The 19,855-nt window shown below is 40.3% G+C and overlaps 1 protein-coding gene across 1 annotated transcript; it reads left to right on the forward strand.

Annotated features, from left to right (window-relative positions):
* The first annotated feature begins 1,494 nt into the window (after window positions 1-1,494).
* On the forward strand, window positions 1,495-17,975 carry LOC140952921 (malonyl-CoA decarboxylase, mitochondrial-like). Its single transcript, XM_073402379.1, has 12 exons — window positions 1,495-1,558; window positions 3,818-3,988; window positions 5,622-5,717; window positions 6,349-6,489; window positions 7,053-7,205; window positions 8,419-8,583; window positions 9,136-9,235; window positions 11,027-11,185; window positions 12,462-12,559; window positions 14,022-14,104; window positions 15,201-15,247; window positions 17,547-17,975. Exons 2-12 carry the CDS (start codon window positions 3,860-3,862, stop codon window positions 17,741-17,743), a joined length of 1,368 nt encoding a protein of 455 aa, XP_073258480.1. The 5' UTR covers window positions 1,495-1,558; window positions 3,818-3,859; the 3' UTR covers window positions 17,744-17,975.
* The last annotated feature ends 1,880 nt before the right edge of the window (window positions 17,976-19,855 follow it).

A 19,855-nucleotide genomic window follows, 5' to 3' on the forward strand; every position in this document is an offset into this window, starting at 1 on the left:
ATTTCTTTAGCTTACCTTCCGATTCTTGATCAAATGATTTTTTTGCTACGCTGTTTTGCTTAGCCTACAAATAGTTTTTGAGACGAAATAAAGTTCAAATTAGTTTAATAATGAGATAAATGAAAAAGAAAGGCCAAAGGACTTTCAACAATGAAAACGTGCATAGAATAAAAATGCTCGGTTTACCTCTTTATCCTCTGTACTCTCCATGGCTACTGGACATCTTTCATCAGCGCGGAAAAGTTATTGACAGCTCTCCCTATTCCAAAAGCTCCGCCCCAAGTGAGACAAAATGTCTCACTTCTCCGAGTTTGTCTGGGCCTCAAAAACTTTCTCGGACCACGTGACCCGAAACGCATTGGCCGCGCATAATGTCCACCAGCGTTTTTTTCTTTTTTTGTTTTCGATGAATTTTGCGAGTTCGGCGAGGACGAGCGCACCCTCTTGTGCTGGCGGATAATAAAATTACGACTCCGCTTACGACTCCGACTCCAGACTGTTCACAGTCCTCTATTTTCCGTAAGATCGTCGAGATCGAGCGCTTTGCGTTACGGGCTGGCACCTAGTATGAGTGGCGGGGGCGCTATAATCCCCGACGCCCGCCCCCTCGGTACCTAAGACTCGCTATATCTCGTCGACAGTCTGGACAGTCTACTCCGACTCCGTCGCTAGTGAAAACCAGTTGAAAACCAGCCTTAATACGCGTGCTCGTCAATAGAGAGAAGTGTAAGGTAGTGTTAGGCATGATTGCAAAATTCCCGGATCTGAACAGTCTTTCTTGACTCAATTCTTGACAGAGACGCCTTGAAATGGCGTTTCTGTCAATTTGTCGAACGATGGAAGAAAAGTTTGGGCTACCGTTTTGTTCCAGGATGCATTCATGCACAGCAAAGTCATACATGTCAATTTTTTCGATTTTTTTTACCATATTTGCAGGATTACGTTTTTTTGAAAATTAGAAATTTTTTTTCCATGACAATGTGGCGTGACGACTTCTCCTCTCTGTATCTAAAGAGAAATGAGAGGTCTGTCAACAGGTTATGGGAGGATTCTCTCTTCTCTAGACTGTTCAAAGAACTCTATTTTTACGTAAGATCATCGAGATCGAGCGCTTTGCGTTACGAGCTGCCATCTTGCATGAATGTCAAAACTACTTAGGGGGCGGGGGCGGTTTGGGAGGAAGCGAGAATTTTCCTCTATTTTTTTTCTATTTTTCTCCATCTTTGAAAATGAAACAAAGTACTCTGAATTTATTAATCATGTCAGCAATCCTGAACGTAAACGTACCGCCTCCAAAGTTAGGATAGGAAATCAGAACTTAAAAATCGAAACTGGAAGATTTACAATTCTCAAAACCCTTGAAGATCTTAGAATTTGTGATCACTGCAGACTAACTTTCTATGGGAGCACATCCTTCGGAGAGACACATCATTTGCGCATAAGTGACATGGTCCCTGACTGCTGATGCAGGCTCAAAAGTAAACTAACATTTCCGGTGATCGGCGACACGACAGCAGCGAGGAATGAAAGTTTTGACCAGAAATTGGCGATTTCTGAGGTAAGTACATCTTCTCGTCAGGACATGCCAATATTTTCTTCCTTTAGGTCTCTTTCCTGCAAAGTAACTCGTAAGTGATTTCCCTGTAACATGCAGTTGTTCACTCATATTTTGTTATCCCACTTACATTTAAGGCTCAAATTTTAACAGCTGATTTTAAGCTTGTAAGCTTACATATGTAAAATACTATGCTAGAGTAGAATTATAGTTTTTTTGGCATCTCTTTGGTTTGAAAAAATAAATAAATAAAAGCACCTGGAAGTAGTTACGTTGAAAAATCGAAGAGATCGCAGAATAACCGGCCTGCTAAATGTCTTAGGGCCTGTTTACAAGGAGAGAGGGTTACCCTTGTGCTTGGGTTACCCTAGCAAGCGGTTAAAGTTAGCCCTGGTTTACAAACAGATTTCACGGGTAGGGTTACCCTATCACCCGGGTTAACTTTACAAGCTTTGCTGACGCGTTTCCTCATGGGTGACATTCTTTGTAACGGACCAAAATTTGCATTAATCTTGGAGCTCTATGGAAAACACGTTGGGAAAAAAAGAGAAAATATTATCATCGTAGACAGAATATAACTTTTTTTTCAGATGTTTATAATTAAGCTCAGAAATTGCATAATACCATTCAAATTGGCACGATTACTGGTCACGCATGACGGCGGAAAGTTGACCCGGGTAGGCAAGTTATCCCTAGCTGAGCATTCCCAAGGCAGGTAGAGTAACCCTCTTGCTAGGGTAACCCTAGCACTCAGGTAGGGTTACCCTGGGGCTAGGGTAACCCTACCTGCCTTGAAAATACATTGTGCGAAAAAAGAAGAAATATGCAAGTGCCAGGGTAACCCTCCCTCCTTGTAAATAGGACCTTACTTGAAACACTGCTCCCGCAGTCCCACACTCCCGCAGTTGCTGAAAAGTGATTATATGTGAGTATACAACCAGGGGCATAGCTACCTATACGCATGGTATGCATAAGCGTACCTGGAAAACTGTCAAGGGTAAAAATAATATCATAGATATTGGCTATTAACAGCCCTGGTTGATGACCAATAGGGCTGTCTTGGTTGCTTATTTTAAGTCAAGAGGGGTGCATAATTCAGGAAGGAATTGTGATCAGGGGAAGGAGCCAAATTGTCTTAGCAATCAGTGGTGAACTACTTTTTTATTCACACTGATTTAGTCTAGACATCATGCCAACTCTCTGACTTATTATAAACCAGTGTATGTAATATTCTTTATAGATTTCTTCCACAATTAGAAGGCTGGAATAAAGAATTACTGTGCAGAAATTGCTTTTCTGACAAGGGCAGCGGACCACATCATCTTTGTTCTTCAAGTACTGCGGTAATTAAATAAATTATAAAACTAGAAATACAAATCTCGCAATGACCCTCACGAAACTGTTTTTTAGTAGCACGACTCAAGTAAGCCCTGTCGCTAGGCAACTATGGATACCAAAGCAATAGAAAAAAAGAGGTATGATAGAAGCAAAATCGCAGCCTGCTTGCGATGATGTCATGCTGCTGGGACGCAATCGTGACTTTGTTGTCAGGCAGCTGCGGATACCAAACCAACAGAAAGAAAGGTTTACGACCAAAGCCTAATTGCACTCTGCTTACGATCCTCACGCGTGCCGCATGACAAAATTATAAATTTGCTTTCACGAGGCACTTCACTCAGAATAAATTGCTTAGCATCTATATCATGGCCACCCACTATACTAAATAACGTCTTTCTATAGCTGCTTAGAAATCTTTCATTGCACACAATGTGATAAATTGTATCACTTTGAAAGTTTAAAATATTTTGTATTGTGTGAATAAAAGTTATAGACAATTTATTATTGGATGAGGTTTTTTTGATATCCAGAATAATCATGGACGAGGTAAGCGTTATCAGCTGAGCCAAAGGCCGAGGCTAATAACCCTTGCCAAGACCTTGATTTACTGGATATTGCAAGAACCGAATCTAATAAATTATACATGTAATTATTAGATGTGGTTTTTGTTATTGTTTTATTATACATTGTTTTGACGAAAAGAATGACAAAGACACTGTTGCACGGAACTGAACTGACCTTGCTGTTGGAAATCATGCATTGCGCGTGCAACCTACAGATTAGTCATATTTTATGTGCTAGTAGATAACCAACTAATCTGTCGGTTGCGCTGATTTTCAAAATTAGCTGTAGGCTGTTAGCCAATGAGAAGACAGATAGTGTGTACAATGTATACTAATTATAATTCTTTTTTCTGTTACTCAGGTGCACAATGTAGAATCTCGTTGGGTTAATCTTCTACTCAAAATGGCTGATCATGATGTACCCACCACTGAGGCTCTTCCATCACAAAATAGGATGACTCAAATCCGTGAAATGTTGAGTACAGCAGTTAGAATGAGGAGAACAGATTCTTCTGGTGACCTTATGCCAAATGTAAGCAGCGCTTGCTGTTTTAGACATATTTTACACAGATTTAGCAAACACAATGTGACAATGGTGATGATGGTTGTGGCAGATGCTGGGGAGGGGGGGGGGGGGGGGTGTAAATTCCCATAAATTTTGTGTGTGCCGCCCAGGGTCTTAAACCCTGGCCCTATTTAAGGAGGAGAAAAAACAAAAACTGATACCCTATTTAAAGCCCAAAACTGAAAAGTGAGACCCAATTTAAGGGAAAAACAAAACTAAGAATTTTATGTAAAACACACAAATCTTACTTAATTTGCTTTCTTAATACTCTAAGGTAAAGTTGCATTTAGACAGATGAATTGTTTCTCGTTTAGCTGGGCATTTATTTATATATGCCTGTATATAATAGTGGTACCCTCTCTAATGATGGCACAGGGAACACAATACCCTGGGTGCCAGAGACTTTTCTAGTGAGGTTTCCGGTTTCTGTCAAGTCTTTATAGTGATCCTTGCGGCCTCTGCCATCACTTAAAATTCCCGCTGCACATGAGAAAAACCTCTGGTACCCAGGGTAGGAACACAACACCAACAAGGACAAAAGTGGTACCCTTTATAATGATGCATGGAAACCCCTTCCAGTACAAAAAAATGGAGAACTTGAAGTTATATTCGGTCCTTTCCAATTTCTAATTTTCTTGCAGGCTGTTGCTAAGGAGGTTAGGCACTTTTACAGTGGCTTAATCACAAAGGTATTAAAACATACAACTAGTGTCTCTTTAGTTGTATCATTTTAATAAACTTATATTTGACACCAGCACAGCACAATGTTCATTTGAGACTGTGAGCCATCCCTTTTTAGTCGATCAAGTTGTGGCTCGGCAGTTGGAAAGCAAAAGAGCTGAGAGGAGAACTGGAGAGATGCAGAAAGTAAAGGACTGCTCTCTTCTCTTCCCAACTGCCGCATTAAAGTGATGGGAATGTAAATCATAGTGTGAGTTGTAGGGGTGTTATTATAATTATTTGGGCTCACTATCTGTGTTCTCATTGTCTATAACAGCCTACAGTTAGTTTTGGAAATCACGCCACCTTCAGATTAGTTATATATCTGCTAGCAGATAACTGGCTAACCTGTGGGTTGTGCATGCAATGCATGATTTCCAAAAACAATGTCGTGTCAGTTTCATTCGATGATGTGTTTTCATCATTTTCTTCCAAACAATTAATAATAAAAAATTGTTAGATTCTGTTTTTGTGATAGATATCTGGAATAATCAAGGTCTCGATAAGTGTTGTCAGGCTCGGCCTTTGGCTCTGCTGATAACAAATGCTGCTGCCAATAAATGAATTGTTTAGAATTAGCAGATTTTGGTCTCACTTAGGGTGTTCAGGATAGAGAGCTAATACTTTTTATCCAGTCAATTGTATGGCCGAATTGTTTTCTTTAGGAGTTAATTAAATCCTGAGCCAAGTCAGATTTGTTCTTTTTAAGGTTTTGACAGTCGTCCCCATCTTTTAGTCCCTCTCCCTCCACCCTCCACCCTCCACTCCTTTGTCTGTTTCCCTCCTCCCTTGTTCGCCTGTAACATGCCTGCTTGTGCAACATTCTTGAGAATCTACTAGCAATCTAAATGTTTATTTTGAAACTTGCATGTCATGACAGGCTGAAAAACTGGCGTTTTTTCTTGTCCTCGAACGTGATCTCGGAGTTGACCATGAAGAAGTTATGGAAACTGCGGCAAGCCTATCAAAAGCTCAGGTCAGTGGCTAAAAGTGATTTTAATTTATTCTCTATTTGGGCTGACCAATTTCGGATATTTCTTTTTCTTCGCATGCAATTACTTTCCTTCCTAAATGAGTGACTGTTCCAGACAAGAACATTGTATGCAGTGGTTTGTGGGAGTGTATACGGCAACGAGGATTACTAGGATTGCCCTATTGTAGCCAGTGGCTTGATTGTCTTGGAGAACTAAGATTTTCTCCTTTGTCTCACGCCCCTGGGTATTTACGATTGTTTCTTCCTTCCCAAAGCATTTATTTTTGTAGCTCATGTCGTTGATAAGTTCTGTAGTATGAGAAAATAGCCGAAATTTTGCGACGCCAACACTGGTTTCCTCTCGAAATGACGTCTGAGAAACGAGCGCAGAACTTCCACTGATGACCTGTTACTACCCGGATCTGGGTAGTGCCTATGATTCGTCGTGCGGCGTAGGAAATTTGTTTCAACCAATCAGAAGCACTACCCATATCTGGGAAGTGACGCGTCATCAGCATGGAATTTCTGCGCTCGTTTCTCAGACGTCATTTCGCGGGAAAACCACTGGCGTCGTGAAATGTCGGCTGTTTTCTCCGGCCATAAGACTTTTTATTTCATTTTTTTTATGGCGCAGAAAAATGGCGTTCCAGCCATGTTGAGAGCTGAAGACAAGCTGCGACAGGCGCTTGAGCCGGCTCATATCCAGTTGTTATCACAGATCAGCAAGCTGCAGGGAGGCGTCAAGGATATTGTGGACATGAGAAATGATCTGCTGGTAAGATAGAAGAGAGGGCGGATAAAAATGAGTAACAACTGAGTGCAAGTTGATTGACCTTTGTGTTAACTCACCCATTGTACACATGAATCCACTCCCCAATGCCCACACGTCTACATTTTCTCCACTTGGTGTTAGAAAATTTTAACCGAAAAAAAAGCTGGTTTAGTGTTCGTTGTTCTAAAACGTGTTGTATCAAGGGTTAGGGTTTTTGACGTCCTATCAAAGAACTTATCAAAAAGTGTGCGAGCTAACCAAAGATATGGTTCAGAATACTTGCGGTGTCTAAGTTGAACATGTTTCAAGTTGTAGAACTAGCATTAGGAAAATAAAAATAAGCCAAACCTTGAACAATCAATGTAAAAATAAACTGACCAGTCGTCCTTATTAAAGGAGTCGGCTACATTTATGCATAGAAACACTGATCACCAAAGCAACGTTCTCAGTTTCGTTGAGTCACAGACTTTGGTTACGACCGGCAGTTCGGCACCTTTTTGAACAGTAAAATTCTGGTTGACTGTCAGATGCAAAAGGTTAAATGTGAAGTGTCTTTTATTACCAAGGAAGGATTGAACGATGAGAAAGACCCTGTTGCCAGACAAGAGCTTCAGGCTTTAAGCACCTCCATCAAGAATCTACTTGCTCAATGGTTTGCAGTTGGATTGTTGGATCTTAAACAAGTCACGTGGGATTCACCTGGAAGCATTCTTGAAAAGGTACAAGGCTGTGCTCTAAGTATAATTGAAGGGAGCCCAGTGCCCTGAACCTGTGAAATCTGGGGTACCCAGCATATGATTTTTATGAAAAAACTAAGAAATTCTAGTCGTCAAGCCCAAAAGTTAAGTACCAGGGGACACCGGGCTCTGCTAGAGCATAGCCCTGAGGTACTTACCCGAAATCGATCGTTGTCTTTGTTTTTCTTGTTGTTGTTGTTGTTATTGTTTACGAATTAACGTTGCATAATTATGCTAAAACTCAGAACGCCGGAACCGCACAGAAAACCTGGCAAAAGATAAAATGAGCACAGCGTACTAATCTGGGCTTAGAAGTAAATAGTAATTAAGGTGACTGCCAGTGTGAATAGAAATTTACTCTGGTGCAGTTGCGGGGATAATATAGTGCATCAAGGTGCCGTTGCTACTCATTGTTGATCACTTACTGAAGCAATCAGTCATACTGGGGCATGCGCAGACTAAATTGAATAGACTGTTATGTCCAGAAATACTCGCTAATGAGATTCTTGCTCCTAATGGAAGACATCAAGAAGTGTCCCGTAACCTTAATCCTCACCTGAACGCAAGCAATTCTGTCAAAAATGAAATCATATGGAAATTCAAATAATTGTGTTCAATATAAAGTACTTATCACGGTAAGTGTTGTGTGTATTTCTGAACAAAAGTGACTTGGGAATAATGCGTCAAGTGATATCGCTTCTAGTCATTAGGGTAAGACGTAATTGTAATAGAGTGACACTGATTAACGTATTTTACCCGGTTCTGTATGCCTTTTTTACGTGTGTTTCGAGTAATTTGATTGCCTGTAGTTGTGTTAAAACTACAACAACAATAAGATTGTTGTTAGTCTACTGACAGGGTTCTTTGTAAAATTGTGTATTTGAAAGCCTCTTCCTGAAAATCGCAGAATTACTGCATATCCCCAGAGATAAGAACGAGTCTTTCACAATCGCAAAAATTAGTTCCCGCAAAAAATCTCTAATCCGCAAAATTATACTTCCGCAAAAATTTTGTGGCACACTGTAACTTATTTCTCTTACCGTGCAAGAAGATTGGACGAGCGAAAAAAGCGTGCTACCTCCTCTCCCCAACCCTCAAGCGGCTTCTCGCACGTTTTTTCTCGATCCATACTCCCCTGGAACAGGCTAAAGGAAGGCTTTTCTCACATGTCTTAGTACATGCTCGTTTCTTTTAGATTATACGTTACGAGGCAGTACATTCTATGTACGGCTGGGAAGATCTAAAGCGGCGGCTTGCTCCTGACAGGCGGTGTTATATCTACACGCATCGCTCAATGCCTGGGGAACCTGTGGTAGTCTTACATACGGCCTTGGAATATGAAATTTCTGATAATATTCAGGTTTGTTTAATAACAGTTTGATTGAAACATCATCGCAGTTTAAAATGAATCACGGTCTAGAGGCGATTTTTCTTACCTTCCCGGAAGAAAGGAAAATGGTTAGAATTTTCCGGAGTATTGAAAAATCGGGATAAAATTATAGTGTTTAATTACGAAGGAAAGTTAAAGTTTTGGTTTGAATTATCGAGATTTTCAAGAAACCGAGGGTTCGACGAATCAAGATTCTTCTGTACAACCTGTTTTTACGGCAGTGAAACCAGGCATTTGTTTCGCTGTTTAGTTTTTCATGTCTTGAATCGTGAAGTTTCCACGAGCCAAAAGAACACATGCATAAGAAGCTACATGTACTCTAGGGCGCTCTCTCTTTTCTTGACTTCCTAATTTAGTACATCAAAGTAAACATTTCACAGTGATTCGTGGGTAAAGCGAAGTAGGAAATAGGCAAGTCTGGAGAATTTATTGGTACCATTGCTACTGCTCCCCGCTCTACATAATTATACGAAGGCAGTGATGGAGTTTAGTTGTTATGAGAACTTTTTATTTTTTATTCAGGTTATACTTAGTGAACCAGAGGTTGATCGAGACGAGTATGAATATGAACTGGAGAAGAGGACTACAGCTGTATTTTATTCCATTACCTCGACGCAGAAAGGTGATATTGAGCGTGTTTTTGTATATGGACATAAAAACTCGTCTTGAAAATCAATGAGATAGTTCCGCAACTGACAGAATCCTCTTGACTCTCTCTCTAACGGAAACCTCTATTAGACGGACACCTAGAGTTGGTCCCTGTCTTTCTTTACTCCGTTTATTTGACTCTCTATACGACGGCCATCTCTCTGAGATGGACACTTAATGCCAATCCCAAAGGTGTCCGTTTTAGAGCGAGTTGGCTGAATGCTAGACTTGAAAATCAAGAAAATAGTTCAACTTACAGAATCCTCTTCTACTCTCTCTTACTGGACACCTCTATAAGACGGACACCTCTGTAAAACGGACACCTCTATAAGACGGACACCTCTGTAAGACGGACAGCTCTGTAAGACGGATTCCTCTGTAAGATGGACACCTCTATAAGACGGACACCTCTGTAAAACGGACACCTCTGCAAAATGGACACCTCTGTAAGACGGACACCTATGTAAAACGGGCACCTCTGTAAGACGGGCACCTCTGTAAAACGGACACCTAAAGTTGGTCCCTGCCTTTCTTTCTCCTGTTATTTGCCTTCCCACAGGTGTCCGTCTTAGAGCGAATTGACTGTATGCTAGTCATGAAAATCAAGGAGTTAGTTTAGTTGACAGAATCCTCAGTTTCTACCCCAAAATGTGTTTACGGAGACTGTCTCTTCTGCACAAGGTCTAATCCGTAAGTCCCAAAAATGACTAACATCAATTTTCTCTTAACAGCATCAATACATATTGAAGAGAAAAGGTTATGAGAATGAAATTATAACTTAAGGGAAAATGCTCTGATCTGTTATCAAATTCTCTCAACTAATTATAGTCAGTGTGTGGAGATATGTCATGAGTATGTGGGTATTGGGGGTGAATAGGTTCGGTGAAGCCTCTTCGGCATTCTTTCAAATGGATTCGTAAACGTATATCATCGATCCTTTTAGAGTGGTTTTCGTTTGAGTGTCGTAAAACCAAAACCAAAGTAAATACTCTGGCCAATCACATAGGACACAGACAATACATTGAACCAATCAAAACTCGAAGTAATTACATGTGGCTGACGCAAAGCGCGGGAAAATGCATGCGAGCGCGTCACAATTGGCTTTGGTTTTACTTCTGATTGGATGAAAAGGTGGCGCGAATCTTTTAAGCCAATCGCATCGTGTAGAAAGTGCAAAACCAATTACTTTTCGACACTCAAATGAAAACCGCTCTAAAAGCTGAATGAGGCTTTGTTCACACTATATCGAAGCTTTTGCACCGGCACGGAAACCATACTGGGTATGACTTCTGTTCACACGCAAGAACAGTAATTTCGGCGCGATTTCTGTAACCGAGCGAAGCTGCGCTGCGCCAATCTTTAAAGTGAAGAGTCAGATATTGGATAGATGTTCATACTCATTATCCGGTACAGTGTTAAAATAGCCTAAGACAATACTCTTGGGTTCGAAACGATAAAATCGTAGCAGGCGCGGATCCACACCGGTTTTCATCGTTTTACGGAAATCGGTCACATTTTTCATATTAAATATATTTTTAATAATAAAAATGCTTTCCAGTTGAAATCTAGCCAGTATCCCGTCTGAATGACTCGGAAACCCAGGAAAGGGACTTTAAGGAGTAAAAATCAAAACATTTCTTGGGGGAGCCCGCCTTGGACCCCACTAGAAGCTCGCGCCTTCTGCGCTCGTTTAGCAAATAAGTCAGTATTTATCCTAGATCCGCACCTGCGTAGTAAGGTTGTTGTTGTTATTGTTTTCCTGCAGGACTTAGTGGTGTAGATCTTGGTAATTTTCTAATAAAACACGTGGTAGAGCAGTTACAGCACGAGTTTCCAAACATCACGCAGTACTCAACACTGTCTCCGATTCCTGGGTTTAGACAGTGGCTTAAATTACAGATAAGCCACGCTCTAGACCAGCAAGGTAGGACCCTGTATAAATATTCATATTTACTGACCTCAGAACAACGGCTCCTGATGGAATACGCGGTGGCCGAGTTTATGGCTAGTGCTTTGAACTCCGTATTAAGATGTCCGGCTTCGCTCCCCGCTGGGGTTATCAGGGAGCTTAAACAACAACAACGGCAACGAAAACGGGAAAAAAAGCAACAGATTTAAATTGGCAAAACGACAACGCTGAACGTACATCACGCTTTTTTGCACATTTCTTTGCCGTCGTTGTTCGATTAGGACGTAAAACTGCATCCTTTCACATTTCGTTGAGGACTTGAACACACAAGGCAACGATTTTCTAATTTATTTTTTGATTAAGATACAGTCCTTTAGAATTCAAGCCCAGAAAAATCTCGCCAACATTTGACAAATTGAAAGACATGGATCTTGAGCGATGAATTTTGAAACATGGTATATTCAGTTGTTAAGAGACGTCTTCGTCGTCCTCGTTGCTTCAAGAGGAAGCTTCCTGTTATGTTGTGTTCTTGCACAAGACACCATTATGGTGCCTCACTTCACCCATTGACCCTTTTAATTAGTAGGAGTGACTAACATCAATTTTTTTCTTACAATATCCTTACATAATCAAGAGAAAAGGTTAGGAAAACTACAGGAAAATGCTCTGATCAAATATTAAATTCTTTCAGGAAATGTATGGAGATCTTGGAGCCATTGTTGCAAATTACGCGAGGCACCCAAACAAACTCTAGGGAACTTAAGCAAGGACGTTTTGAGCGACGCACGTCAACCGGAAGTGGCCGTTTTGCATTACTAAGCAGCAATTTTTCACTATTTTCTGGTAATTCGTCTCAGTAAGAGTAAAGATACTTAGCAATACATATTTGGTAGCGTCAAGGTATATTAAAAGAGAAAAAGGCTCACTTCCGGTTGACGTGCGTTGCTCAAAAACGTCGTTGCTTAAGCTCCCGTATGTCATCATTTGGACCGGTCAGGCCGCGAACTCAGCCGTGAACCATTTTTGCGAGCAGTTTGCGTCTTATATAAGCCGCGGCTCTTTTTTCTCTCGTACAAACGACCCTAATGAAACGAGGTCGAGGCTGGGTGGACAATTTTTTACACAGCACTGTATGTTGTCAACCCAAGCCTGGAATTGGTGCCTTTGTTCACGGAAATGCAGGATCCACCTATTGAACTGGCTGTTTGTCGCCTAATAAACTTTTCACCATAGGACCAGCTTCATAGTTTTCATCTTTCTTGAATGAAAGATTTCTTCATTTTCTTGACAGAAAATGATCTTCCCCAAACTCTTCTTTTGGAAGATGAACAAAAACAGATTCTTGAAGCTCGTCAAAATACGGACATGTCTTCGCTTGTAGTGTTTAAGGTGGGTATACATGTGGCATCCTTTGCTGTGTTTTTCCTGCTGATAACTTATTTATTTATTTATTTATTTATTTATTTCTCCAACTCCTAGCTGCGTGATACATAGTTATGTAAATATAACTGAGAAAAATAATAATAGTAACAGATAAAGATTTACAAAGGAAAAAAGACGCGTAAAATAGAAATTACAACACTTAAATTGAATTACATTGTATATTGGAAGGAGAGGAGAGGGGCACATCTAGATAAACTAATATTGTGCCCCTTAAAGTTATGTATAACAAAGGACTTAAGATTATTAATAAAAAAGTAAACCAAAAATGACAAATAGCTCAGAAAGTTATAAAAGGGATATTGATTCATTAGTATTGAGCCAGGTATTAGCGTAAAAGTGCTTTTTTAAACATTTTTTTAGATGGTTTGTCTCTAATGCATTGCAGAATAACCTTCCAAAAGAAACTTCCAATAATGCTGGGGCAAAATCTCCTAGGATTAGTTCGAAATAAAGGTATTGCAACTTGATTGGATGATGCACTGCGGGTACTGTAATTATGTAGTTCAGATACTAATGAAACAGGTATATTAGGAAACTTTTCATGGTGAAAATAATCATAAAAAAGCATACATGTGTTCAGTTTAACAATATCAGGAAATTTCAGAAGGCCTAAGGATGTGTAGTGTGGAGTTATTGATTCCATTAAAAGAACATCATTTATAACACGAACCGCTTTGTTTTGTAACTTTACGATTTGAGACAATGGACTTAGTTGTTCCATGTTATCAAAATAAGGGGCATGATGCCCATTATTTAGGTAGACTTTGACCATTGCCTCAATCTTTGCGCTAAAAATCGATGAAGTCGCCATCTTGGATTATGAGACATAACAGGGAGCTTTAGCATCGACGACGGTAACGGTAGCAAAAAAAATTCCCGTTTTTTCAATCGTTGTCGCGTTTATTCCAATTTGCAGAAAATGGTAAGTGCAGGCGAATTTCCCTGGAGTTGATTTCTTGAGGACCGCACTCAAGTTTAGAGAGAGGAAAAGAGATTCGTCGTCGCTTGTTTACGTCCTCCATAAAACTTGCAATTTGGCATTTTCACGTCGTAGTCGTGCAAGGACGGTAAAGAAATGTACAAAAAAGGGTGATGCACGTGCAAAGTTGTTGTTTTGCGTAATAAACCTATTGCTTTTTTGACGTCCTGGTTGCCGTCGTCGTCGTCGTCGTTGCTAAAGCTCCCTATTGCTCTGGGTACGGTGAGGTGATGATGAGAATCCTTGGGGATTGTGTGGGTGTCGCGTTCTTCGCATAATCCAAGATGGTGACTACATGCTCAAAAGTAACGGCTCAACGGTTCTCAGCCAAAACCTAGAAATACTGCTAAAAGTCTATCATTTGCAAATAGCCTTGTTCGACAGACTTGCAGCAGGTTAATCATAAAAACATCTTTCTTCCTTCTGTAGGAGATCTTGGAGACCAGTGATTGGCATCGTGACCCAGCCATATCTAACTGCTTGAAGTCCCCTCTGCTGCGCTTGTGTGCCAGGTACCTGATGGGCTGCGATTCAAATTATTAAAGCAACTGCTTCTCAAAATCCTTGAAACTGAAGATGAGTTTATTGTCAATACCATCAAAACAATTTGAAATCAAAGAAGACCTCGAGAGAACGGTTCAGTTTTATTTAAAATGACTCTGCCATGACACTGTAAATCAGAAAAATCTGTTTTAGCCTAAAAGTGGGGCCGTTTCGGTGGGTAAAATTCAGTCCTATTTTTGAGTCTGGTTCGGCTCCGTTAAATCAGGGCTAATACGGTCCAATTACCTAGGGCTAATGTGGACCCGAGGGGCTGAAATGGGTCCCAGCGTAGGCTGGAGTAGCCTTTTGATGGGGCTGTTATGGCTTAATTTGTGTGCAAATGGATTCGGAGGGGCTGAATCAGACTTTGGCCAGCCGGGCTGAATTGGCACTTTCTAATTTTCAGTGTTGCACTTAGCGTCCCACGCAGGCGTTTTTAGGGGAGGGATGAAAAACGAACTCCCCAAAAAACGTTTGCGTGGGAGGCTGTGTTGCACTATACCTCAACTATAAATGCTATAAATGCATGTCACGGCTTTGGCTTTTGATTGCCAGTATGGAAACGGATCACAACTTGTAAAACTTGGGTAACTTTTTAAATTTAAAGCCCTTTGCTTTAGAGAAATGGCGATAAATCAATTATGCTTTGTTTTCGCTTTCTGTTAGAACTATTTCGTATCATTCATTTAGAGTTCCGAGTACGATTTAAGCTCGGCTTTGACGCCAAAAAATCATAACATGCCCCCTTTAAACTGATGGATTGATTAATTGGGAGAGGCGGAGGCTGTTACAAATTCCACCCTCCTTTCAGTATGACCAATCGGAAGTAACAACAAACTTCGCTCACGTTTCAAGACGCGTGCGTTCGTTTCAAGCTGATTTCTAAATTTGTCTTGCATTTTGTGAAGACACAGAATAATTTAAAAAGTGTTATTTCAAGTGTTGTGTTAAAGTTTTGAAGTCCTTTGTGACTGAGCAGGGCAATTAATTACTTTGGCATGTTTTTAGATTTGACACCGAGTTGAAGACTGATTTATGACTAAAACTTATTGTGAACCGTTTCAGGTATCTGTACAAAGAAAAGAGAAGAGGATTTGTCATGGATCCTGTTGGTAAGACTGTTCTCTTAAACTGAGCACTAGGAGTATGTAACACATGAATATGCTGCAATTTGTGAATTAGGTCTTCTATGAAAGGGAACCTAGATAGGTGTGGTTACATTGGACACTTTTACCTTGGGATATTGGTGTGGTGCATGTGACCGGAATTTCCTGAGATAAATTTCCCGATGGAAATATCTATGGCTACGTCGAAAAGAAGAAAGAAAGCGCCCATGATATTTGACGTGTTAAATAGCTAGGGGGTGCCGATACCCAGGGCAAGAAAACCACACTGTAAATCAGAAAGATCTGTTTTAGCCCCCAAAATAGGGCCGTTTCGGTGCGTAAAATAGAGTCCCATTTTTGAGTCTAATTTGGTTTCCTTAAATTAGGGCTAATAGCGGAGCTCTCGGGCGCGAAGCGCGCGCAGCGGAGCACCATGGGTAAGAAAATGTGGTAATCTACCCATCCAAGAAAACTTGTTAATCACGTGACCGTACGCCCGACCGTCCGTCCGCACCACAGGCATACGAATGTGAAATAACTCAATCAACAGGTATCGTAACCCAAATGCAACTCGAGGTTATTTTGGCGGGAAATTGCATAGCCACCCGCGTCTGTAAAGCAGAGGCAAACGAGGAAAAGGGCAACAGAGATTTAGAGCGAGAGATAAAAAACAAAGGAGACATTTTTGGAGGAAGAACAACATGAAAATTTTGTAGCGGCGGTGACAAAAAGAGAAATGCTAGCGGCCGCCAATGCAAGGAGAAAATGAGCGGCAGTGAAAAAAAAAGTGAACGAGAACACGTACGACATTTCCTCCATAAAAAAGTTTCTGGAAGTTTGACGTTGTGGTCGTGCAAAACTACGGCAAAGAAATGTACAAAAAAAGTGTGCTGAACGTGCAAAGTTGCTTTTTTACTAATTAGACCTATTGTTGTTTTTTCACCGTTCTCCGGCGTTGCTTTCGCCGCTTAGCATTACACGATTTTATATTTTGTTTGAACAAACTATAAATATTATCGAGAGCTTCGCTTTTAGCCCTGGCTAAATCTATATTACAGTCCAGTTAGCTAGGGCTGATTTGGTCCCAGGGCTGAAATGGGCCCTAGCGTGGGCTGGAATAGCCTTTTGATTGAGCTTTTTTGGCCTGAATTGTGCTCAAATGACTCCAGGAAGGGTTGAATCAGACTTTGGCCTGCAGGGCTGAATTGACACTTTGGGGCTGAAACAGGTCTTTTTAATTTTCAGTGCAATTTAGCATTCTTTATTAGACACCAACATGAAACCGCAATAAAAATTGTTTATTTTAGCGGGTTCCTTGCGAGCTGTTTCAGGAAAGGTCGATGTTCACGTGGCAGATTTTCACGTTAAGATGAAAGCAACCGGGCAATATTATTAAGGTTTTAAGGCAAGATTTCAGCTGGTTTCTTGGTTCAGATGTAAGAAACAGCTGTAAGAAAGATATTAACCAAAATATGTTCGTATCCTGACAACTGCAAACTGGAATCTAAGGCCTAGATTAAAAAAAAATGGTATATACCCTTGCTGATTTTTATCAGGACTAAGATAGCAAATGAAATTCTTGCTTCAATTATACGTAAAAATGAATTTATTACCGCGAAAACGCGATTGAAGCGTAAGACTGGCTAATTTTCCTTGCTGAGTAATTCATGTGTAACCACATCTTACCACGTTAAATTTACCATGGATGTCTTACCGTTGGAAATGCCTTTTACCGTGGTATGTGTAACCGCACCTATCTAGGGGTACTTACCACTAGCTGATAGCTTACTCAATCTTCTTTCGCATTTCGTAGTCAGGAAAGCAGGCTGTCTTCTGTATAAACGGGTCAAGGGTTGCATGGGTTGCTCTGTGTACATGTCTCATGAGTAAGGAATTTTCTGTCCCGTTTTTTGGCTGTTGGTAAAAGTGACTGTAGCTTGCTTTTCAATTTTTTACTTTTTAAAGTCCAAGGCTTATGGAAATTTCGGCGCAGTGAAAATCATTTCTGATTAGATGCATGTTTCTTTCCCCGATATTGTTAGAGATGATTTAGAAATATTGTTAGGTTTGATGGTCTCTTTAGGCCTCTCACGCAGCTGTTAGTTCAAGAGAGGATACAGGCTTGACTGGTGCGCTTTATTGGAGCTTTGGCCGTCAGGCATCATTCAAAAGCCCGAATTAACAAACCATCAATATGATGATAATATTTTCTCAAAACAATGCCTTTTGTTGAGAAAAGAATTCCTGCACAAATGATCTCACATGTGTTATTTTTGCTTAATTGGTCTTCCTTTTTTTTTGTCAGGAAATTTTCACATCAGGAACGGTGCGTGCATGTGGAGACTGAATTGGTTTGCGGATTTAAGCGCTAGAGGATTCCAGAATTCCTTTGGACTTATGGTGAACTATAGATACGTTTTAGAAGAAGTGGACAAGAACAACCAACAATACTTACTTAACGGAACAGTGGCTGCCTCACCTCAGTTTCTAGAGCTACTATAGTAACCTTACAGGGTGCGCTTCAGGTTGCGTGATCGTGTGCGTTACTTCGTTGCTTGATCGTGATCGTGTACTCGTGTAACTTACTCAAAAAAACTACAGTTTCTAGAACTACTGTCGGTAGTAACCTTAACAGGTGTGTTTCAGGTTGCCTGATCTTATGGGTTACTTGGTTGCGTGATCGTAACTGCCTGATCGTGTAAATTTCCTGGCTATACGTCTTCATGTGCGTTACATGACTGCGTGGGGAAAAAGCTCGGTGGTCTTAAGGGAGTGTAAAAACGTCTTTGTGTCTTTTTATGACGGAGATCCTGTCGAGATAGGCGATAAAATCGAGAGCAGAGATAACAATTTGACAATGGTTCTCATAAATGGCTCACAAACTTATCGTCAGGCTAATTTTAATAACCTAAAGCAATAATTTATCTTTTCGAAATGTTTAACCTGCAGGGACTGAAAAACAGTTATTTATTTAATTTTTCTGTCTTTACTACTATTAAAGACAGCGGATTTATCTGCCTCTAATTGTCCATGTATTTCTAAAACCAGTCCGCACCTATTCTTTTAGTAGCGTTTCCAGTCCCTACTCCGTTGGTTAGAATTAATTTGCGCCGGACCACCGGTCAGTTGACGGTCGAATTGCTTTGATATAATGTTGAATTTAAACCAAGAAAGTTCCAATGTTCCAGGATAAATGTCCTCATTCGCCCTAAATGGCCTCCTTCCTTTGACTCTTTGTTTAACAGAAAGCCCCCTCGAACAACGTAATTTTCTTCTTTATTTTATCGTTTGTTTACGAGAAGCGTGGGTATGGTAAACCTTCAATCTCTTGAAACCAGCTGAACGTTTTTAATGGAGACGTGTGCTCGCAAGCTGTAAATGCGTTTTAAGAAAATGCTACTCGTTGCTTGGCTTTAATGAAACTTCAGTAGGTATGTAATTGTAAACGTAATTCTTTTGTCAATTTATGGGTAGACTTGGTACCCAGAATTCGTGTCCCCCCAGCTGATTTACTCCCTACTGGACCATTCACAACTAGAGCCATACTATAAATTTTTTACAATCTAGTTTTGCCCAGATTCCAGATTTAAATCACGATTTAAATAGGAAACTGTGCTTGTAGATGTGGTGAAAAAAAAATTAGTCTTTCCCTGCGAAAATCGCCTTCAAATTAGTCTAAGTTTCAATCATGGAATTTCCATTGGAAACAAGGCGTGGGAGCTTAAGTGGCTTCCTCAATTCAAACGCCACGCGTTCAGCATAATTGTGTTCCAAGGATGTATTCCTCGAGGAAGTTATTTTGAAAACAGAGAAAAAATCAACACTTGCAAATCTAACCATCGCAGCTGACGGAAGTCGTTATGAAGGCCATTTGACAACCATTTTGCAGGGTTTTCAAAATGAAATTTAAAATGTCTTATTTTGGAGCACCGATCGTTGTTAAGCAACATGATGAAACTTGAAGCCTAACTGAATGTCTTTTTGACCAAGGAAAACTGAAGTGTCAGAGGAAGCTTCGATTCCCGCCAGTTGTAACCCTAAAAAGCGATTTTATCTTTGATAATGTTCTTAAAATGCGATTAGCAAAATCGGATCTTATTTCTGTTGAAAAATATTTAGCTTTAGGCAACTTATCTAATTTTTATTTGACTTCAGTGAGCAAAGTGTCGGAACAAACCATTTACAGGCAGATGTCATTCTCTTGCGCCACTTGACATATTCATTCGAATTTCAAGAAAATTAATTGTGAGATACAATTGCTTTCCGAACATTTTTTATTGCCAGAAACCGGCATAAAGAGGCTTTCAAATTGTCATTCAGAATTGTATTTATTTCGTTCTGATATAGATCTATATGCTCCTGTAATTTTAAAGCGGTTTCAAACCATTATTTAGCCTCGCTATCGTCCTCTAGGTATATAGGATTTCACGACTACACACGGTAAGGATGGGGTGTATGATATGCGAGGAGCACTGAATAGGGTATAATTGGAATATTTTATACCTTTCAATTGACAACTGATTCATTGCTGAAGAGGCAATTAATGGATTTCCATAGTCTCTTGGTGAGTACGTGATCCGAACGTCAATGGCAAGGAAATAAGTTTGCCAGCAG

This window comes from Porites lutea, chromosome 1 (genome assembly GCF_958299795.1).
Source record: "Porites lutea chromosome 1, jaPorLute2.1, whole genome shotgun sequence".
Lineage (NCBI taxonomy): Eukaryota > Metazoa > Cnidaria > Anthozoa > Scleractinia > Poritidae > Porites > Porites lutea.

Excerpts from the sequence above, each read along its gene's own strand:
- LOC140952921 (XM_073402379.1), top strand. The coding sequence starts at position 3,860 with ATGGCTGATCATGATGTACCCACCACTGAGGCTCTTCCATCACAAAAT. Across the intron at positions 6,490-7,052 it reads ACATGAGAAATGATCTGCTG|GAAGGATTGAACGATGAGAA; the intron begins GTAAGATAGAAG and ends TTTATTACCAAG. Across the intron at positions 15,248-17,546 it reads ATTTGTCATGGATCCTGTTG|GAAATTTTCACATCAGGAAC; the intron begins GTAAGACTGTTC and ends TTTTTTTGTCAG.